This window comes from Medicago sativa, chromosome 6 (genome assembly GCF_051527215.1).
Source record: "Medicago sativa cultivar Bolivia chromosome 6, Bolivia_mono, whole genome shotgun sequence".
Lineage (NCBI taxonomy): Eukaryota > Viridiplantae > Streptophyta > Magnoliopsida > Fabales > Fabaceae > Medicago > Medicago sativa.
Genome location: NC_140754.1, coordinates 33457789 through 33478157, shown reverse-complemented (window position 1 = coordinate 33478157; position 20369 = coordinate 33457789). Strand labels below are relative to the sequence as shown.

General features: G+C 32.9%; 1 protein-coding gene across 1 annotated transcript; it reads right to left on the bottom strand.

The window, feature by feature from the left end:
• Nucleotides 1-12985: 12985 nt before the first annotated feature.
• On the bottom strand, nucleotides 12986-19179 carry LOC146914657 (uncharacterized). The gene is made up of 5 exons (XM_085717449.1): nucleotides 19059-19179; nucleotides 18670-18994; nucleotides 16786-16914; nucleotides 15161-15233; nucleotides 12986-13402 (listed from the first exon to the last, which is right to left on the bottom strand). Exons 1-5 carry the CDS (start codon nucleotides 19113-19115, stop codon nucleotides 13180-13182), a joined length of 807 nt encoding a protein of 268 aa, XP_085573575.1. The 5' UTR covers nucleotides 19116-19179; the 3' UTR covers nucleotides 12986-13179.
• Nucleotides 19180-20369: the final 1190 nt, after the last annotated feature.

The following is a 20369-nucleotide window of genomic DNA, read 5'->3' as shown; positions in this document are numbered from 1 at the left end:
TGTTCCACAACTTTAAAATTATTTTAATTATTAAATTTAAATATTTTGATTTTTGAAACAATTTAAAAAAAATTGTATAATAAAAAATATTGATGTAGCATAAAAAATATTTCTTGTAGTGTATAATATAACTTCTTTGATTGTATTTATATATGCATGTACTTTTTTATATAAAAAATATTGATGTAGCATAAAAATATCCATAATTTTTTTTCTTATTTTTAATATAAAAGGAAAGAGGTCTCAAGCTGATCCGGTAAGCAGTTTTAAAAAAAAAAAGCATTTTTTTTTAAAATTTTTTTTGGATTTCACATCAGTGGGTAAAAGGACTGATGTGAAGTATACATGTTTAACTTCAGTCTCTATCATAAAACTGATGTGAAAACCTGGCTGTTAAATTTTAAAGAGAGCGTACCACGTCAGTGCAATAAAGGCCTGATGTGGAAAAAAAGATTTCACATCAGTTCGTACCTGATGTGAAAAGATGTGAACATACCACATCATATCAGTTTACATCAGTTGCCACCTGATGCGAAAAGTGCTTTTCAACTGATGTAAAAACTAATTTCTGTAGTAGTGAAATGAGTGCGAATTTGAGAACAGGGAGAAACGGTATTGGAACTTATCGATATATACTTCATTTTCAAGATAACCAAACATCAACTACGAGATAATGATAAACCTCAAGTACTTCCATACTATCTGAAGCTTCCTTATTTACCTTTGATAATGATTGAGGGAAATAAAAATGAGAACAAAGTAGAAAACAAAAAAGAAGCTTCCTAATGTTGTTCCACCCTATGCCAAAATTCTACACCCTCGGGAAGTAAAGAAGAAAAATACAGATTACCCTTCCTTTTATCGATATGTTAGATCATAGCCCCGTTAACAACAAGTTCATGAAGGGGTTTCTCTCAAAACTGCAAGAAAATGAAATTGTGATGCTCATGGAAAGATGATATTTTGTTCTACTCAAGAAGTTGCCATAAAAGAGGAAAGATCTTGGACACACAAACATAGACGAAGAAGTTGAAAAGGAAAACAAGGTTGAGGAAGAAAAAAACGAATGTCCAATGAAAGTAAAAAATAAGAGTAGTATGGTTTTCGAAACACTCATTGATAAGATGAAAATCAGCATCTCTTTCGCAGAAGCTCTTCAAAAGTATTAATTGAGAACAATGACTGATTAAACAGGGAATAGGATTTCAATATAGAAGTTCTTTCAAAATGACGAATCATGTTTTCAAACTAGTTATTGTCATACCAAGACTGCTTTGAAGATAATCAATTATGCTCTAATCCACTAGAAGAGCTTTGGTAAGAACTTTTTACGAAATAGGCGGATTATATTTAAACAAAGCAATTGCAATTGTGAACTTCTTCAGGTTTAACAAGTGCATGGTCTTTACAAAAAATTTCCATTCACAAATACTGCAAATTACCAAATCATACTATGATTTTCTACTTTTACTATTATTTTGCAAATTTTTTTCCGTGTTTAAGTAAACATAGGCTATATTGGTGTGCTTTTTGAACCTGAGTTTTTTAAATACATTTTCAGATCTGTGAATGGCTTCTTCTCTATGTATTTGAAATACTTTCAAATACAATTTATTATATTAATTTGCAATGACGATAGTATATATTTTCTTTTATATATATTTTTCAAAATTGTGGCTAGAGATCTAATTAGAGAAGAAGCAAGGAGAGGAAATCTAACTTAGAAAAGGTTGACTAATCCAATGATTGATATGGAATCATTCTACTCTTTCTTCATGCGTCCACTCTTGTTGCCCACTCGGACATTGAAACCAATTGTTACTTCAGCAGAAATGCAATGACAATGTCTTGTTGTTAAGAAAAGACAATGAGCAAAACAAGACCAGGAAGAAGATCCGTGAAACATTTCTTCACAAAATAACTACCATACATAGCAGTTGTAAAAACGGAAAACAAAAATATGAAAAATATGGCTTCGCCCTAGTTTGAACCGGAGACCTTTACCTTTAAATATGGCTTCACCCTAGTTTATGGCTTCACCCTAGTTTGAACCGGAGACCTTTACCTTTAGTGTGTTAGACTGACGTGATAACCAACTACACCACTAAACCATCTTACTGAAATAATTCATAAAACATTACATGTACTAAATAGCTTAAAACAATTTTTTTGTTATCAATCAATTAATTAAGTTTCAGTTTGCAAAAGGAATTTATATAATGGTGTGATATTACTTGCATAAAAGAACAAGCTTGTTAATTTATTTTGAAAATACTATAGGTCTTTTTTGTTTTATACATGAGTATAAATGCCAAGAAAATTACTCCTACGGAAATGCAGTTGAGACGTGAGAAGAAACAATGTTATTACTGCGATGAGACAAGAACTACTTAGTTTTTCAGGTAGAGGAAGACGAGTCACATACTCTAGATCTCGGGCCTTGTGATAACTCATCATTTATCCTTAAAGGATCTCTCATGGTAAGGGCAGCCTGCAGGTCTAGTAATTTCTTACAGCCAAGGATAACTCAGAGCTTCAAGCTTCTTTTCAATCTGCAAGATTTCAAGTGTTTGTGCAAGGTCATGTGTTGCACTTTCAAGTTTATATGCTTCCCATTTTAGGTTCTGACATGCTATTGGGTTCTAAGTCCAAAGGAAGACTTAAAATGTTGAGTTATGATTATTTGCAAAAAGTTTCTGCCACCATAGAGAATGAATTAACACGTACGCATCCTATTTGATTTGAGTATAGCTCTAAATGCCATCATATTTACCTGAAAGGTAAATATGGAAATGATGTATCAATAAGAACCAAGGAGGGGTATAATCCTTATTTGAGTGTAGGAAAGTTTATAGAACAATTTTTCATGTTTACTTTTTTACTTTTGTAGAAGTTATAACTATTCTATGTATTTATTTGATCATTAAGGTTGCAGTTGCTTTGTAGGTTACACTATCTGATGAATATTTCATCAAGAGGAAACTATATCCAAATGTTGACTTCTACTCTCGATTAATTTATATTCAACCTATGATTGCATTTAGTTACTTAGACTAGGAAAGATCAAATATGTTGCTTCTCTCAAAAAGATCGAAATAGAAGCTATATCCAAATGTTGACTTCTACTCGATGAAAATTTCGAGATTTTCAGAGAACATGAATCAAATAAGAGATCTTTCATTTCTTACATCGAGAAAATATCATTATGGGTTCCTAAAACAACATTGTTGCTCCTATATAAGTTGCAAGGTTTATCCTTGAGAGGGACTAAAACGAAAAGTTGACATATTTATAAGGACTAAAAACATATTTAACCCTAAAATTAATTTAATAATACAAACGGCTCTAGATAATTTATTTCATTAAAAAAATTAATTAATTAAGATTTAAATTAATATTAATTAACCACAAACGGAGGATATATACATGGGAACAACTATTTATGTGTGTTACTTCTCCTTTCAAATAAAAAACTATTCATGTGTGTTACTCAAAAGAAAACAATATTTATGCGTGAAAAAAAAAAAAGGAATGTCAATAAAATAAAAAAATAACAAGAATAATAAAACTAAGGGTCTAGTTAACGAGTGATCCTGGGGCACTTTTTAAGCATTCTAAAAGAAGAAATTATTCCATGTAAAAGTCAAAAATTTCAATTTACAATGCATTGATTACATTAATTTAAAAAAAAATATCACCTTTTAAGGGAGGTCTTAAAGAGAACCGAAAGCACTCATTAACATTTTCCTAAAACTAATTTACAAAATAAACAAAAATGAGGAAAGGGTGAGATAAGGGTACGTAAAAGTAAAAAAAAAAAAAGGTAGCGTTCCCCATAACACTTCGCACATCAATGAAGAAAGGTAAAAGTGGTGGGTCCTACGATAATCTTTTCTCTCTTCATTGTTTCTTGGCATACCAAACATGAGAAGTTTGATCTCTCTCAGCATTTTCTCTCACCCATATTTCACTGCAACCAAACATAGTGTAAAGGAAGATAGATTATTGACATAATCCTTATTGCAAATGAGGTGGATGCCGAAGCGTAAAAATGAATATTTCAGTGTTACGGAGAAAGTAGGCTATAGAGTGTGTATCAATGACACCAACTTAAGTGCGACTTAGGAGTGTTATGGAGTATGGTAAAAATGAATTTTCTAGTGTTATGGAAAAAGTAGGCTATATGCTGTATATCAACGACAATAACTTAGGTGCGACGACTTAAGTACTTCAGCTTGTTTGTTTTCAAGGTACAAAGTGGAAAGTAGCGCAAGTGATACTATTTTCATGGCAGATGAGAGTTGGGCTAATGTTAGAGCAATTAAAGTTATCTTATCCTTTTTGATGTGCCCGTCTTCCTGATAATAATAAGAGTAGTTATTATTTATAAATGACAATCTAATATAAAAAAACATACACATGATGCATTTTATTATTTATAAATTTTCACAAAAAACAAGGGACTCATTATCGTCGCCTTTATCATTAATTATATCTTTATTATTTATCATGTTTTTATATATTTTTAATCTACCACTTTATAATTTTTAATATCAACTATTTCAACTCCCTCAAAATAAACTATTTCAACTAGCGAAAATACGGACATTCACGTGCTCATTTTTCCACTCTTTCTACTGCACTAACGTTTGAAAATTATGAACGGTGTTTTTTTTTTTTTGTAAAATTATGACTTTGATTAAAAATATACATATAAACGTTTCTTCCTTTCAAATTATAACAAACCAAACTAACTATGATTATATATCTCAATGACACCAACAATATAACAAAAAAAATATAATCTAAATTCTTTTTTTTAATGACATGGCAACAACCATCTTTATTAGAGAAAAAATTATTTAAGAGTATAATTGGGATAATGAAAAAGTAACTATAGATATGCTGGTCTAGTTTGTTAAATTTTTTAAAGAATGAAAAAGTAATATAGATATGTCGTCCAATTTGTTACTCTTTTTAAAGGATAGAGGTAAAAAATCCGGACATATATGTACTCTTTTTTTGAATACTCTTATCATGTTTATTACACTTTTATTTTAATGTTTGAATTTAATCTTATCTATTTATTATATATTGTATTGCAATGAAAGTTGAGGGTAATTTTGTAAAAAGAAAAAACCAATCGAGCCAAAACATGCTATTTTCTTTATATACAACTAGCGAAAAGACGGGCACTATCGTGCCTGTCTGTACGCTCTTTCTACTGCGCTAAAGTATGTGATTATTTTATTATGTTTGTTTGCATAATTTTGATTAAATTTTTAAATTTTTTAAATATTAATGGAAATTATTGATATATTGATTTATAAACAAAATATTGTCAAGTTATATAACAATTATTTATGAACTCAACATATTTTAGTTTGTCTGCATATAAAACAATGAAAAAATAATGATCTTTTATTGTTTATTCTAATAGTAATTAGTAACATCATAACATAAATGTATAAATGACATTTTATGTAAAAGAAACATTTTTTTTGAACAAGCCAAAATGGAATATATTATATTACCAAAGGTGATTCATCTCGCACAAGATGTGCAAAAGAGAACACCCAACATAAACAGAGTTTAGTTACAGTCTTACTTCAAAAGATAAAACGAATAACAGAAGAACATAAACAAAAAGCTACACCAGCACACCCATGCATAATAAAGGATGTTGTCCCCAGTCATTATAACTGAAGGCAAAGCTGGGCATATTTGCCTTAAGCCAATTAAAAGACATAATCTTGACCATTTCTGCTAAACGATCCGAAGTCAATAACTTTTGCTGAAAAATCCTGTTATTTCTTTCCTTCCATATAACCCAAACACAAGCATGCCAGATTAATGTCATAAAAGAATGAGTAGACCTCGACAAACCTGCCAACTGACCAAATTGCTGAAAGTGGTCGCCTATTGTAGCTGGAGCAACAAAAGAAATGCCTACCCATCGATAAACATAGTGCCACACTGAACCGAAGACTTCACATTGAAGAATGAGATGAGCTGCAGTCTCAGCACAGCCGCACCCCCCAATGCAAAAAGTGCCATCCTGATGAATAATTCCTCGACGAAGAAGGTTATCTCGAGTTGGAAGTCGTTGACGAAGGAGCCTCCAAGTAAACACAGAGACCTTAAGAGGGACTTGCCTTTGCCACACAGCGTCGAACCTACCCCATTCTATGGAGTTAACAGATGTTGTAATATACTGATATGTCCCCTTGACGGAGTAACCGGCAACGGTATCAAGTAGCCACCGCCATCTGTCTGGAGCACTGTCCTGCAAAACAATATCATGCAGCAAGAAAGAACAATTTGTAACAGACTCCTCCTCCCAAGCCAAAAGGCGCCTCCTCCACTCCCAGGCACCGCCCCCGTCCATCCAACCCCTACTCTCCATCTCCTTCACCGTCACCCACTTGTCAACGGCTAAATCAAATAATCGAGGGAATTGCACCCTTAAGGGCACTCCTCCCACCCAGTTATCAGTCCAAAAAAAAGTCCTATCACCACCGCCTACCACCCTACGCACATTATCACCAAACCAGTCCCCTACACCTAAACCGACACCCTGACGAATGTCAGTCATCATCCGCCACCACACCGAACTCTCCCTACCCCCATCCTTCAACCGCCCACCCTCCTCCCCGTACCTAGCTTTTAAGACCCGGTACCATAAACCCTCCTTATCAACCAACATACGCCAACACCATTTACCAAGCAAAGCAATATTAAATTCTCTTAGTCTTCTGACACCTAAACCTCCCACCTCCTTCGGTAAACAAACAGAATCCCAGTCAACCCACGCAATTTTTCTATAATCCTCACTTCCCCCCCAAAAAAAATTTTTAAATAAAGATTCGATAGAAGAAATTATACCTGTGTGGGCCTTGAAGAAGGAAAGAAAGTAAACCGGAAGAGATGATAGGACAGATTTTAGGAGAATCAGGCGACCACCAAACGAGAGAAATTTGCTTTTCCAGTTCGACAATCTGGAGATAATATTGTTCACAATCGGTTTCCAAAAATCCAACCTACGAGGATCCCCTCCGATAGGAAGGCCCAAATACACAAAGGGAAAAGTCCCAACTCGACAATTCAACAAAAGAGATGCCTCATTCAACCAGGTATCAGATACATTCACTCCAGTCAATAAACTTCCAGTCAGTAAAAGAAACATTGTTATGATTGCGATAAAAGAATATCTTTAAAAACTACATTTTTCGTAAAGTCTCCATCTTCTCCTTCTATTTTCCCTTCATTAATGAGAGCTTTTGTTGAATTTTGAGAAATTCCTCTCGATAAAGCTACATATAATTGACCATGGCTGAAAACATGTCGTGGAAGATAGATTCCGACATTGGGAATGGTCTGCCCTTTAACATTAATTTTTGCTCACATTTGTTACTAATATTTTTTTAGAGGATTTAAAGTTCAATCTTTAAAATAATATTTTACTCACGTTTGTTACTAATATTTTTTTCCAGAAGATTTAAAGTTCAATCTTTAACATTATTTTTTGCTCACGTTTGTTACTAATATTTTTTTAGAGTATTTAAAGTTCAATCTTTACCATTATTTTTCTCTCACGTTTGTTACTAATCTTTTTTTAGACGATTTAAAGTTCAATCTTTAACATTATTTTTTGCTCACGTTTGTTACTAATCTTTTTTTAGAGAATTTATAGTCCAATCTTCAACAATATTTTTTGTTCACGTCTATTACTAATATTTTTTTAGAGGATTTAAATTCCAATATTATTTTTTGCTCACGTTTGTTACTAATCTTTTTTTAGAGGATTTAAAGTTCGATCTTTTCCATTATTTTTTACTCACGTTTGTTACAATTGATCAAAGACTAAGGATGAGTAATTTATATCAATAAAATAATATTGAATACTGTTTTTTTGGAAGGGATATGAAAATACTTGACAATCTTTGTCGGTTGTATTGAGGGAAACAACACAGATGTACAACATAAAAGCGGCTGATAAAAAAGTAACATGGACTAGTTTTTTGTGAGTTTCATCTTTGGTTAATAGAGGTAAAAGAGGGTTAACGGTGACGATTAGTGACATGGATTACTAATCCACATATTATTTTATAATTGGCTATTTGTATTTAAAATTAAGGGTTTTTTTGGAAAGAAAAGTTCAACCCAAAGGTGTGCTTATAGATAAAAAAAAAAAACACACACTATCATAGTTTGTATAAGCAATTATAAACCAGCAAAGTCAAATAATTCTTAAAATTAATCGTAAATAATTTGAATCATAATCACTTATAAACCAGCAAAGTCAAATAATCCATAAAATTAATCAACTTTGATTAGTTGTAACATGAAAGAAAAAAAAAACTTACAGGTTAATTCTGAATTCTGATGCAGAGGGCGGAGAGGGTTGAGAAAAACTAAACAATGCGGGAACGAACTATGAACTGTGAGAACCCTACTTATTAATATTTTTGATATAGTGCTAACAAATCTTTTTCTAAAAGATTTTGAATCATAATATTTTGCTCACATTTATTAATAATATTTTTATCAGAGGATTTAAAGTACAATTTTTAACATTATTTTATTCTCATGTTTGTTACTAATATTTTTTTCTCACGTTTGTTACTAATATTTTATTAGAGGATTTAAAGTCTAATCTTTAACATTATTTTTTGCTCGTGTTTGTTACTAATCTTTTTTTAGATGATTTAAAGTCCAATCTTTAACAATATTTTTTGCTCATGTTTGTTACTAATTTTTTTTTTGAGGATTTATAGTCCAATCCTCATCGGCTATTATTTTTGTTTAAAAAAAATTAAAAAAACTCATAGACTCGTGAGAAATAAAGCAGGAAAAAACATAAACTGTGGATTATTTTTTTTCATAAGTGATTATTGTTCAACTTTGATTTTCTCAAATTCTGATTCATTCATTCTTCTAACAAAAAAAAGTAAAAACAAAGCTTGAATTGTAATGTTGGCGGAAAGTAAATTGCTCGAAGGATAAAACAGAAAGATATTCAATTCATGAAGTGGACCTTAAAGATGTTCCATTCAATGATGCTTCAGAAGTATTAATCAAGTTCGTGAGCCTTGGAACTTTCTAATTTTTTAGAGGTGATGAGATGTGATCAGAGGGTACTATGATGAATTCTGGATCGATTTGAATTCATGAGAAGAGACATAAAGAATGCAAATATAATTTTTAAACTTTTTGTGAGTTTGATATGTTGTTAACGGTGGTAAAAGAAAGTTAACGGTGACGATTAGTGACATTGATTATTAATCCACGTGTTATTTTATAATTGGCTATTTGTATTTAAAATTAAGGATATTTTTGGAAAGAAAATTTCAACCCAAAAGTGTGCTGAAAGGGGTAGTTTTCTTTATATATAATATATATAGTATAGAATAACATAGATATAGTTATTTATCTATTATCACTAACCTCATATTTACCATTAATATTTTTTTTTTGTTTCTCATCGTTTTGTTTAACATGAGTCTCTTGCTAGTTTAACTGGAATACAATACAATTTTTTTTTTTTTTGTGTTAATTGAAAACAAAATTTGTTAGCGGATTGTGTTAAAATAAAATAAAAGTTACCCTCAAGTTTAGCACAACGCTTCGCAAACCCTACTTTAGCACCTCTTTCTCTCTCTCTCTCATCGATGGAAGACTCAACGAAGATGGATAGAATCAGTGACTTACCTGATGATTTATTATGTCACATACTCTCTTTTCTTCCCACCAAAATCGCTTTCACTACCACCGTTCTTTCCAAGCGGTGGACCCCACTTTTCCACTCACTCACCATTCTCCGCTTCGACTATGAAACCGTGCAAAACGATGACGCCTTCTATCGCTTTTGTGGTTTTATAGATACACTCATGCTCTCTCCTAGTCCTTCAAACCAATTAATCAAAACGTTTATCCTCAACTGTCGTTTTGTATTAAGTGATCGCATCTTGGATGCATGGGTAGAAGCCGCTAAAAGACGTTGTATTGAGGAATTTCATCTCTCCATGGCAGCCAGAATCCTGAATGACACAATTTTCACATGTCAAACCCTAGTTGTTCTCAAACTTGAGAGGTTACGAGTTGAAGCTGAAATTTTGTGTGGTGATCTTCCATGCCCCTCAAAACCCTACTTTTGAGATTTGTTCATTTTAAAAATCAGAACGTTCTCCACCAACTTCTTAATGCTTCTCCTAACCTAGAATATTTGAGTACTTATCGTATTTTATATCACGAACGGTACGAAAACAGTGCATTAGAAAGGTTTAATTCCATGTCCCTGGCTAGGTTCGTTAGAGCTAAAATCAGTGCAATAGATGTTCCCTATAATGTAGTTAATAATGTTGAGTTTCTATGCATAGATGACGCGCAAGTGAGTAGTTTGGAAAGCATTCCGGTGTTTCCAAACTTAATTCACATTAATCTACAGATTTGTTACTTATTTCCTGGCTGGGATGGCATAGTACGATTGCTTCAAAATTGTCCCAAGCTTCAAATTCTTTTTATTAGTAAGGTTTGTTGAGTAATATATTTGTTTGCTTGTTCTGTTTCAAATATATTTTGATAAATGTTGCTTTTCATCCCTTTGACAGGGGAGGTACAGCTCATCCAAGGAATGGAAATGGCCAAATTCAGTTCTTGAATGTGTTTCGTCTCACCTCAGATCATGTACAATTTTATACTTTGAAGGATCGGCAAATAATATTCGATTTGCAAAATATATATTGCAGAATGCGAGGCTTTTACAAGATATGATAATCGACGTTGATGTCAATACTAGCTCCTCAAAGGAAATGTTTTTGGAAAGGAGTCAAATTATAGAAGAACTGTCCTCTTGTCCAAGGATATCTCCAGCATGTAAACTTTCATTTAAGTAAAAGTAGTTACTAGAACTTTCATTTAGTTTTAAGAACATTTAGTCTTCTTGTAAAATTAACGAGGATGATGGTCTTTAGTATTGATGTATTCTAGGATATGGACTACCATCGTGGATCGATAACAATTCTGTTTGGATGCTTTTAATTTTATTTTTTTCTATTGCATTGACAGTGAAGAATTGTTCCAAGTAATTTTATTAGTTACTACATTACATCAGTGTAGGTTTACTCAACGAGTAGCTCTTTCATTGATGCATAAGAAATTCATGATTATGTCTCAGTTATCATTGAGATATAGCAAGCTTCAACATAACTCTTACAGTTTTCTATGGTTTGCTACCAATCTAGATTTAGAACTTCACAAATAATGTAAGATATATGTCTGAATTGTTTTAATTTTAAGTACCTGTTAACTTACTTTTAATAATTGATTTTAAAAATTTGACTCGTGCTTTAGAGTTGAAGAATTTTACTCTCTTCAAAGCTTGTATCACTTGACATCTGTCGTATTTTTTGTACTAGTGAGTGAACAAAGTGGTCTCTCTAAGTGACGAACATTGCTTTATAAGCATGGATTTAAATATATAGTTTGTGATTTTTTATTTTTTATTTTCATGATTATTTTCTGATATATAAAGCTTGTTTATGTACAGTTTGCTTGTGTGCATAACTCTTGTTTTTTAATGAGAACCTATGTATTAGATATCAGAAACTATGTTAGAAACTTGATTGGAACTCTGTTTATAGTGATGGAAATTTTACTATAAATTTGGAATTGCTTTCAACGTCTGTCAAGTTGTTCCTCCATAAAAATGTTATTTAAAGTATGCAAGTTGATCCTGATTTGTTATTGCACTTACTGCCATTATGGAAGACTGTGTGTGTGGTTATACAATAGTTAGAATTAAAATTGGTTAAAAGTGAGTTAAACGTAAATTTCTTTATGTTGGCAGTCAAACCATGTTCGACTGTTCCAAACGTGCATTTAATGGTTGCCAATGCGGAATCAAACAGATGTTAAGACAATTGTTCATATCATTAACAATTTCAGGTTGGTTTGGGCAAGGTTCTAGCAGATGATGCTCCTTTTAATATTTGTAGTTAGGCGAATGAAGCACTCTTATGTTAATCATATAAATAAATTATGTATTAATGTTGAAAGACAAATGGTTATGTGCTACTAGAAATGTAACATGTTTACTTACTTCTGAATCAAGATTATGCAGAAAGGTTCCCACAATGTAGATTCCACTGGTATAAAGTGTTGAGTCACAGACATGCACTACATACTTCTTAATTCTCAGTACGGATCTATTTCTATGGCTCCAAGTGTCCCAACAAGCACTACTTACCTTTGAAGCTTGGACACCTCTAGGACAAGGCGACACACGTCGGTGTCGGATACTCCTATGACACTAGTACGCAATATGTCGGATAACTAAGACAAGTGTCCTAAATAAAATTGTTTTTCACTTTACTTCGACACCCTTTGGATTGGACCAGTGTCCGACACCTATACAACACTCATACAAATCGTAACGTACAACTGAGACAACTATTGAAACACAAATTTTTTTCTCTTTTCCTTCCACACACCATAGATAAGAGTTTAAAATAGGGGTTGGTATGGTGATTTACTCTCGGCTAAAACAGGTTGGTCTTCTGCAATAACTGTCAGACTAAGATTTTCGAATAGGGGGACCGAATCTGCAAAACGGTGTAAACTGGAGGATCAAAATATCAAGATGGTTGGATACACTCAAGGCATACAATCAATAACGACAAAAACTCCAAAACCTAACTTCAATTAGGTTGAATTCTATAACCCAAATTAGATGCACCTACAGAAAGAAAAATTCAATCCAAACAAGAAAAGGGATTGGCACGAAAATCTCAATTCAAATAATGACTAATTCATACTCAATGGTAAGGGGAATATATTACCATCAAGAGGATTTGGAAGTGATTCATCAGTGATAGTTCAGTACGTCATTGATGAATGTTTTTAAGACTCATCCTCTTATCTAAAGTGAGAAAAATTGATTTGTGATTGCTTCTTAGCTATTTGACAGAAATGAGTTCGAGCACAGTCATCAACACACAATGGATAAGAATGTATGTACTAAAACTGGTATTCATGCAAGAATAGTTTGGATACAAACATAGCTTGAATACGAGTATAATACCATATCCAAACCCCCATTGGAAATCCATTTAATTGAGAGCAGAAGAAACATGCGTGGAGTTGTTATATCATTTGTACAGAATCGAACACTTTTATATGTCACATGAAATCAGGGTGGATATCATCTTCTACTCTTTGGTCGCCAATTAAGGCCTCTAAGATGTCATTGTTGTGCCATGAACCTGAAGTGTCCTTGAAGTTAAAGCCTCTCTTCTTGCATCCATGTTCCAAGTTGTCCTCAGTTAAGTAATCATTCCATTTGGATGCTGAACTGTTGATTGCTTGTTTGCATTTCTGAGTCATCTGATTAGCTGTTGTCACTGTTGAGGCAAAATCCCTAATTAATTTTAAAGATAATAAACCAATATGATTAAAGAATTAATGGACTTTGATTATTTCTTTGGTATTTAACTTGTGCTCTTGAGTGTTTTACTAAGACAGGAACAAGGTTTAAATCATACCAAGAATCAAGAAATCAAAGGACATTTGAATTCAATATCTAACACTGAGATCAGAAAGTTAGATCAGAATGTTGCTCAGAGATCAGAATGTTCGCACAAGAGATCAGAAGGTTGCTTTTATACAAGCCTAGAATCTCAAGAACATGGATCAAGGTCATGCAAGGCACATGTGACATAAATAAATGTCAAGATAAGTACTTCTGCATGGATCAATCAAGCAATAAAGGCATATACAAGGATTATGTCAAAAAGGATACTTTATGTTCTTTTAAGACTATGAACATTAAAGTCCTAGGTATATTCCACAATGGAATATCATCCTAGATGTTATATTCACTACTCTTCAATGTGTTTCACTATTAGGATTTGATTACATCAAATAGTAGTCTTACAAATCATCCTAAGTGAAACAAATGGAACATTCTGATGGTCAGAATGTTCAGCTCAGCACAGGCTTACTTTATGAACAGTACAGTAGGTGAAAAGCAAAAGCCAAAGCAAAGCAAATCTGTCTTGCTCAATCAGAGATAGACACGTATGAGAGTTGGTACAGAACAAGGACCACACAATCTCTCAAAGCCTGTGTATGAAGATGCAGAATCCCACTATATCCTCCTGCACCAAGTTCCAAGGCAGATCTGGCAACTGAACTTTCTGAAGTATGAAGAAAAGTCCATACTTTGGTTATTGCCCAGAAATTCATATGAAAAGCATATGACACGCCCAGAACTTCATATGCTCATTCATATATGATGAACCCAGATGAAGATCATCATGAACGCAACAACATTCTGAAGTTCATCAGAGATCAGAATGTTTGCCCAGAATTTCAAGTAAAGGCTTGTGGGACCCAGGAGACATGGCATAACACCATTGGACACCCCACAACGGCCATATGAGCCCAAGGACTCTATAAATACAGTTCAAAGGCTCAGCATTACTTGCACCATTGCAAAGCATACAAGAAAACAACTTTGATTTTGTTTGAAGCTCTTGCAAACTGAAATTGATCAATCTCTAAGGCTTTCATTACTTAGTGCAAATCAATACTCCTTGTTATCTCTAAGATAACTCCTTTCTCTTCTTCCTCCTCTGTTTGATTCACAAACATTCAACTTCCATACAAATTGTAACTAAGTCTCATCTAGCTTTAGGGGTACTAAAGTGTTAGTTGGAGCAAAGGTTGTAAAAGTCTAAGTGGGTAACTTAGCAAGAAGGTGCAAGCCTGCTGAGGCTTAGAGAATACAGGATTGTAATTGTTCAGGTGAACAAAGATTGTAAGGTGCAGGACTTGAGAGGTTATCTCAAGCATCATAGTGGAAACTCTCACAAGATTGTGAGGAGAGGACTAGCCCACATTGGGTGAACCTCTATAAATTTCTGTGTGTTCTTTCCTTCTTCCTTATACTCTTTAATTTCAGTATACACAACACACACCAACACATTTACTTTATTAATCAGTTTCTGTGTATGAACTTCAGAACGTTCTAAGTTCAGAAAGTTAACTTAACCATTCCAAGTAAACTACTTGAGAATAACTTTTAAGTTTCAGGATAATTTTTAAAGGGTCACCATTCAAACCCCCCTTTCTTGTGACTATTTTATCTACTTCAGTCACTATACTATTTCTCTGTGAATTGCTTTCAGTCAATACTGTGATTCTTCTCTGTTCTTTCACTGGCTTCCCTACATCTGTGTGAAGAATCAAGATACTATTAATTAAAATCAACCCATATATAGAGTAAGGTCTTATCTCATAGTATATTTTCTGCTATTACATATATCCCAAAAATATGTGCATTTTTTTAAAAGAAAAGAATTTGGAAGCAAATTTTATTTTCTACATTTTGAATCAAGACATAGATCTGACCCAGTCATCCCTCTTACACGATATTGCCTTAAGAAAATCATTGGAGCAAAAACTTTGTGCCATTTGGTTTTTCAGTCGCAAATAATAGCCTAAACTTAAGCTCTGATATCACAAATTGCAAAAACTAATTTGTTAAGAATTAATCGGAAAACCATATGGTCAATTGACTTTTGCTTTTCGCTAAAGATCAAGAAGATCAAATTGCATACTAACTTAACAAGGCAATTGTTTTAGTCGATTTTGTAGCCAGAACTAAATGGGAACATATATTGTCTACTGTTTTCTATTGTTAGCATTGTCAATAGAAACTCATAGTTGGAGTAAAACGAATTTTCAAAACAAGACTGAATTATACTTATCAAGGTGGATTACAATGAAGTGTTTACCACTGTAGGCAGAATGGATACGATGAAGCTGACTATGTTAGAAACAAATTTTCAATGATGGAAGAATATGTTTAGAACAGAAATAGAATTACACACACTGTACAGAACGCAAAATTCACATATAAACTAAGGAAAGAGATAGTCTATTGTTAGTTCGTTACATGGCAATTCCCTTCCAAGAATTCGAGAGCTTGGTGTCTCTCCTTCCTTTAACCATTCAATAACTATCCTCTAATCACTTTATCCTTTCCTTTCTCTATTTATTCCTGATAACTAATATCACAACCACCCATAACTACCATAATAAGAAGTCTAACAGATTACAGCGCTTGCTGCACAGAAAAAATGGAAGCTATATAATGAAGATGACAGATCTACTTTTCTACATGGTAAACTCGGTGAAAATGTATATGTTGAACAACCAAATGTGTATCTGAAGTACCTGGTATAAACTGATTGTGTGCGATCAGTTTAAAGGAGGGATTTCGAGGATAATATCTATTATTGGAAAGTTACTTTAGGTTTAGATTTTCTGTCTTGAATAAGCTCCTAGATCACAGCTTTATCTTATCTTTACTATGTTTTGTCATCCTTATGTAATCATCTTGTAGACTATATAATAGCCAGTTATGGTTTCAGTATCATCAAGGTTTTCACTCATTCAAGTTAATACAGTTATATTTGACATGGATTTCAAACTTTTCTTCAGTTTGAGCACTAACTTGTAGTTATATTTGGCTTGAATTCAGCTTTAATCAATAATGATTTATTGCTAGTTAATCAATCAATAATTATGTCTAACAAAGTATGCGCTTCTGTTTTTCCTTTAATATAAAGTAGATCAAATTTTAGTCTCATTTTGACTCTCTTCAACTAACTACAAGTGGTAAAATCTGTTGTATCCTACTCTTAGCATCATTAAAACAAATTGAATAATTTGAATGATTGGTTATCACTTCAGACACATAAGCAATGAATGAATACTCACCTTGAGAGTTTTGGAACAGTGGACTTTTAAAATGCCTGCCACTTCTTGGAGTTGAATTATCCACTAATTTCCGTTTCTTGAGCATGTCCTTCGGTAACTCGGTCACTACCAATGGCTCAAAGTTGTCTTCTGTTCAATTCAATCAAAACCAAATCAACCTCTACAACTGTGAAAATGAACTACTTCTGCTATATGCTACATTATAATATCTCTCCTATTTCACATAATGTTTATAATTGTCCCTATTTAATAAACTAAAGTCTAAGATCATTCTATATCCATTTGTTTCGTAAAAGTCAATTTGTACACAAAAAATTTAAGCATGGCTATGTCATGCACTATATGTTCTGCACTTGCTCCAGTCAAAGGACAACAAATCATTTCATTTCATAAATCAGAACAGTTTGATGAAAGCGAGTGATTCACATTCCAACTTCAGCTTATCAAATCCGAACACAAACTTAAAATGCAAGCCTTCTTTGTTCATCAGCTTTGATTTACCATATTATGTTCTGAGCATAGCAAATCGTGGCCCTTTGATGCTCCTACAATTTTAATAGTATATTTTGAATAATTGATCCTAAAATTAAACCATCGTGCTCAACTCAACTCAAATGACATGATAACTCAATCTACACCTGTCAAAATAATAAGCTACATAATGATCTTATAACAATTCATGTGTGTATATGTTGCACCAATACTAGAAATCGAAGATGTGTCTGGCGTGTGACTGACATGTCAGTGTCCAATAATGACACAACAGTGATGCACGTGTTTGTATTCAATCACTTCAATTTTCACAAATTATTATCGATGTCTACATGTCAATGTTTGTGTCGTGTGAGGTGCCTGCTATGTTGCACTAATGTTACAAATTCAAGACATATTTGGTGTCTGACCCTGACACATGTTAGTGACACATGTTAGTCTCTGATAACGACACATAGTTATTCTTGATCACACCAATTTTCACAAAATATTACTAACGTCTACATGTGAGTGTTATTGTCTTGTCAGGTATGAAGCACTTACAATTACACATGCACCGGACACGACACTGACATGTTGACACTGATAATTATTTGAAAAAAATAGGCTAAAGTGCAACTTTGGCCCCCTATCTTTCAAAAAGTTGCGATTTTGGCCCCCTAAGTATGAAAACTACAATTTTGGTCCCCCATGTTTAGGAAAATATGCTCTTTTAACCCCCTAACTTAAGGGAAATATGTCTATTGACCCCTTATCTTTTCAAAATGTTGCGATTAGGGCCCCTTATCTTTTCAAAATGGCCCCTTTTTTTGGACACGTGTCGCCTTCTCAGCAGTTTTCAAAGTTAGGGGGCCAAAATTGTAGTTTTCAAAGTTAGGGGGCCAAAATCGCAACTTTTTGAAAGATAAGGGGCCAAAGTTGCACTTTAGCCAAAAAAATAAAATAATTGAATATAATCACATGCGATAGTTACGTGTCATGTCGGTGTCAGACACCGACAGGCGACACGCGTTGGTGCTACATAGTCACATGTATGTATATTTGTCAATGCTTCACATGTGTACACTACACGGCACCACACATGATACTGATAATCATTTGAAAATAGTAATTGAATGAAATCACATGTGTCAGTGTCGTGTCATGTCTGTATCAGACACTAACACGTGTTGGACACTAGACACCTCTTCTATCAGAAATGTCGGTGTGTATGTATATGTGTAAATCCTTGACAGATGCAAACTTCAAGTTTTACTTCAATTTAATTATTATCAAACATTAAAATTCTATAACAGTATATTATATAATTGAAATTGAAATTGAAATTAAAAAAATATATATTATATAATTGAAAATGAAATTAAAAAAAATATATAACAGAAAAGAGATAACCGTGTTGCTGTTGTTCGTCTCTCTCGCTATCGTCGTTGTCGAGATACACACTCCAATCAGTAGTACACTTCTTCTTACTGTTCAAATCAGCTGGAAGTTCCGAATCTCCGTGAGCGTGTTCCTCCGGTGTAGGATTTAGGGTTCCGGCGAGGAGCCACTGTTGTTGATCATCTTCTTCGATGGATTTTCGAGACATATTGACGGATTGAACGAAAGAGCGAATGTCCTTAGCTTTGTAATCTTGAGCGAAGATTTTTCGAACAGATTGTTTGTGATTGCATACAACGCAGTTCCATTTGTTGCTGCTTTTCTTCTTTTGCTTTACCTGAATTCAATGAATTAGGGATTTGAATTTTCAGAGAGAGAAAATGGAAGAGAGAGAGAGTGACCTGCATAGTGGAGCAATTGAAGCATTGAAGAGCGATGAAAAGTGTTGAAGAAGCCATTGTTGTGCGATAAAGAAAACTGTTGAAGACTTTTCTCTGGAAAATTTTGGGGGAAATTTTTGTGAGAGAATGAATGGTTTTAATTTATGTTTGGCGCCTTCACTTTTCAAATATGGAATGTGTGATGTAGCTGCTTATATTGACCGTTTGATCTCAATAAACGATGGAGATTTTGTTAATTAAAAAGATTGGGTTAGTTATCAAGTTCAACTTTACTTTGGAGGAATCAAATCGGTAAAACATCTTTTACTTGCATTTTTTTTTGTCAAGTAGTCTAGTGGTTAGAGCTCACACAATTTAATTTTGGAGGAGTGGGGTGTCCGGGGTTCAAACTCTAGGGCCAACTATGTATATACACAAATCACAATTCAATTTTTTTTTTCCAATGAGTTTTTCTCTAGTAAGGTTTTAAAGAGGCATATCCACGATGGACATCCAAGCAGGAGTGTTATGAATATAACAAATGTATGTCCATAAACCCTTGTATTTATCTCTTAAGTAACATCATGTTACTTATCTTCTAAGTCACACCTATTTGTAGTCATCTCTTAAGTACTTAATTATTAAGTCATATCATGTACTTCTCTATAAATAGAGATCACATGTAACATAATTGTACACCGCAACAGAATACTTTTATCATCTTTGTTCTCTGTCCTTCTATACTTCTCTTTAATCTTGTTCTTCTTCTAATATTTTCATAACACTCACAAAGATGATATATTTAATGGTTTCGTATAATATAATTGGAGAAAAATAATCAATAATTTTGTACCGTTATACAAACACTTAAGGACTGTTTGGATTGATTTATTTTTGAGCTTGTGAAAAACAACTTATCTAAATAAATAAGTTTTTGTATATTATTCATAATTTGTCAACATAGTTTATGAAAAAATAACTTATGAAAATACAAATTTTGTTAGTGAAACTTATGAATTAACATAAAAGTTTATTTATTTACACAAACTATTTTTCATAAACTCAAAAAAAAAAAAAAAAATCCAAATGGACTCTTAGTTCATGTTTACTTTTTGAAATTTTTTTTAATTTATATTAATTTTACTTACTCGAATTATGATAAAAGATTCTTGAATGGAGAATTGTGTGCATTTTTTTTAAAGCAATGAAAGTGCTAAAATAATTATTTTTATTATTTCAAGAAATACATCATTCATAGCTACCAATTTATATTATCTAAATTACAATCATTCATTTCAAAAGTTTGATATCTTGTTTTTTATTGATAGGAAA

Excerpts from the sequence above, each read along its gene's own strand:
- LOC146914657 (XM_085717449.1), bottom strand. The coding sequence starts at position 19,115 with ATGGCTTCTTCAACACTTTTCATCGCTCTTCAATGCTTCAATTGCTCC. Across the intron at positions 18,995-19,058 it reads TCAATTGCTCCACTATGCAG|GTAAAGCAAAAGAAGAAAAG; the intron begins GTCACTCTCTCT and ends CATTGAATTCAG. Across the intron at positions 16,915-18,669 it reads AGACGAACAACAGCAACACG|AAGACAACTTTGAGCCATTG; the intron begins GTTATCTCTTTT and ends TGAATTGAACAG.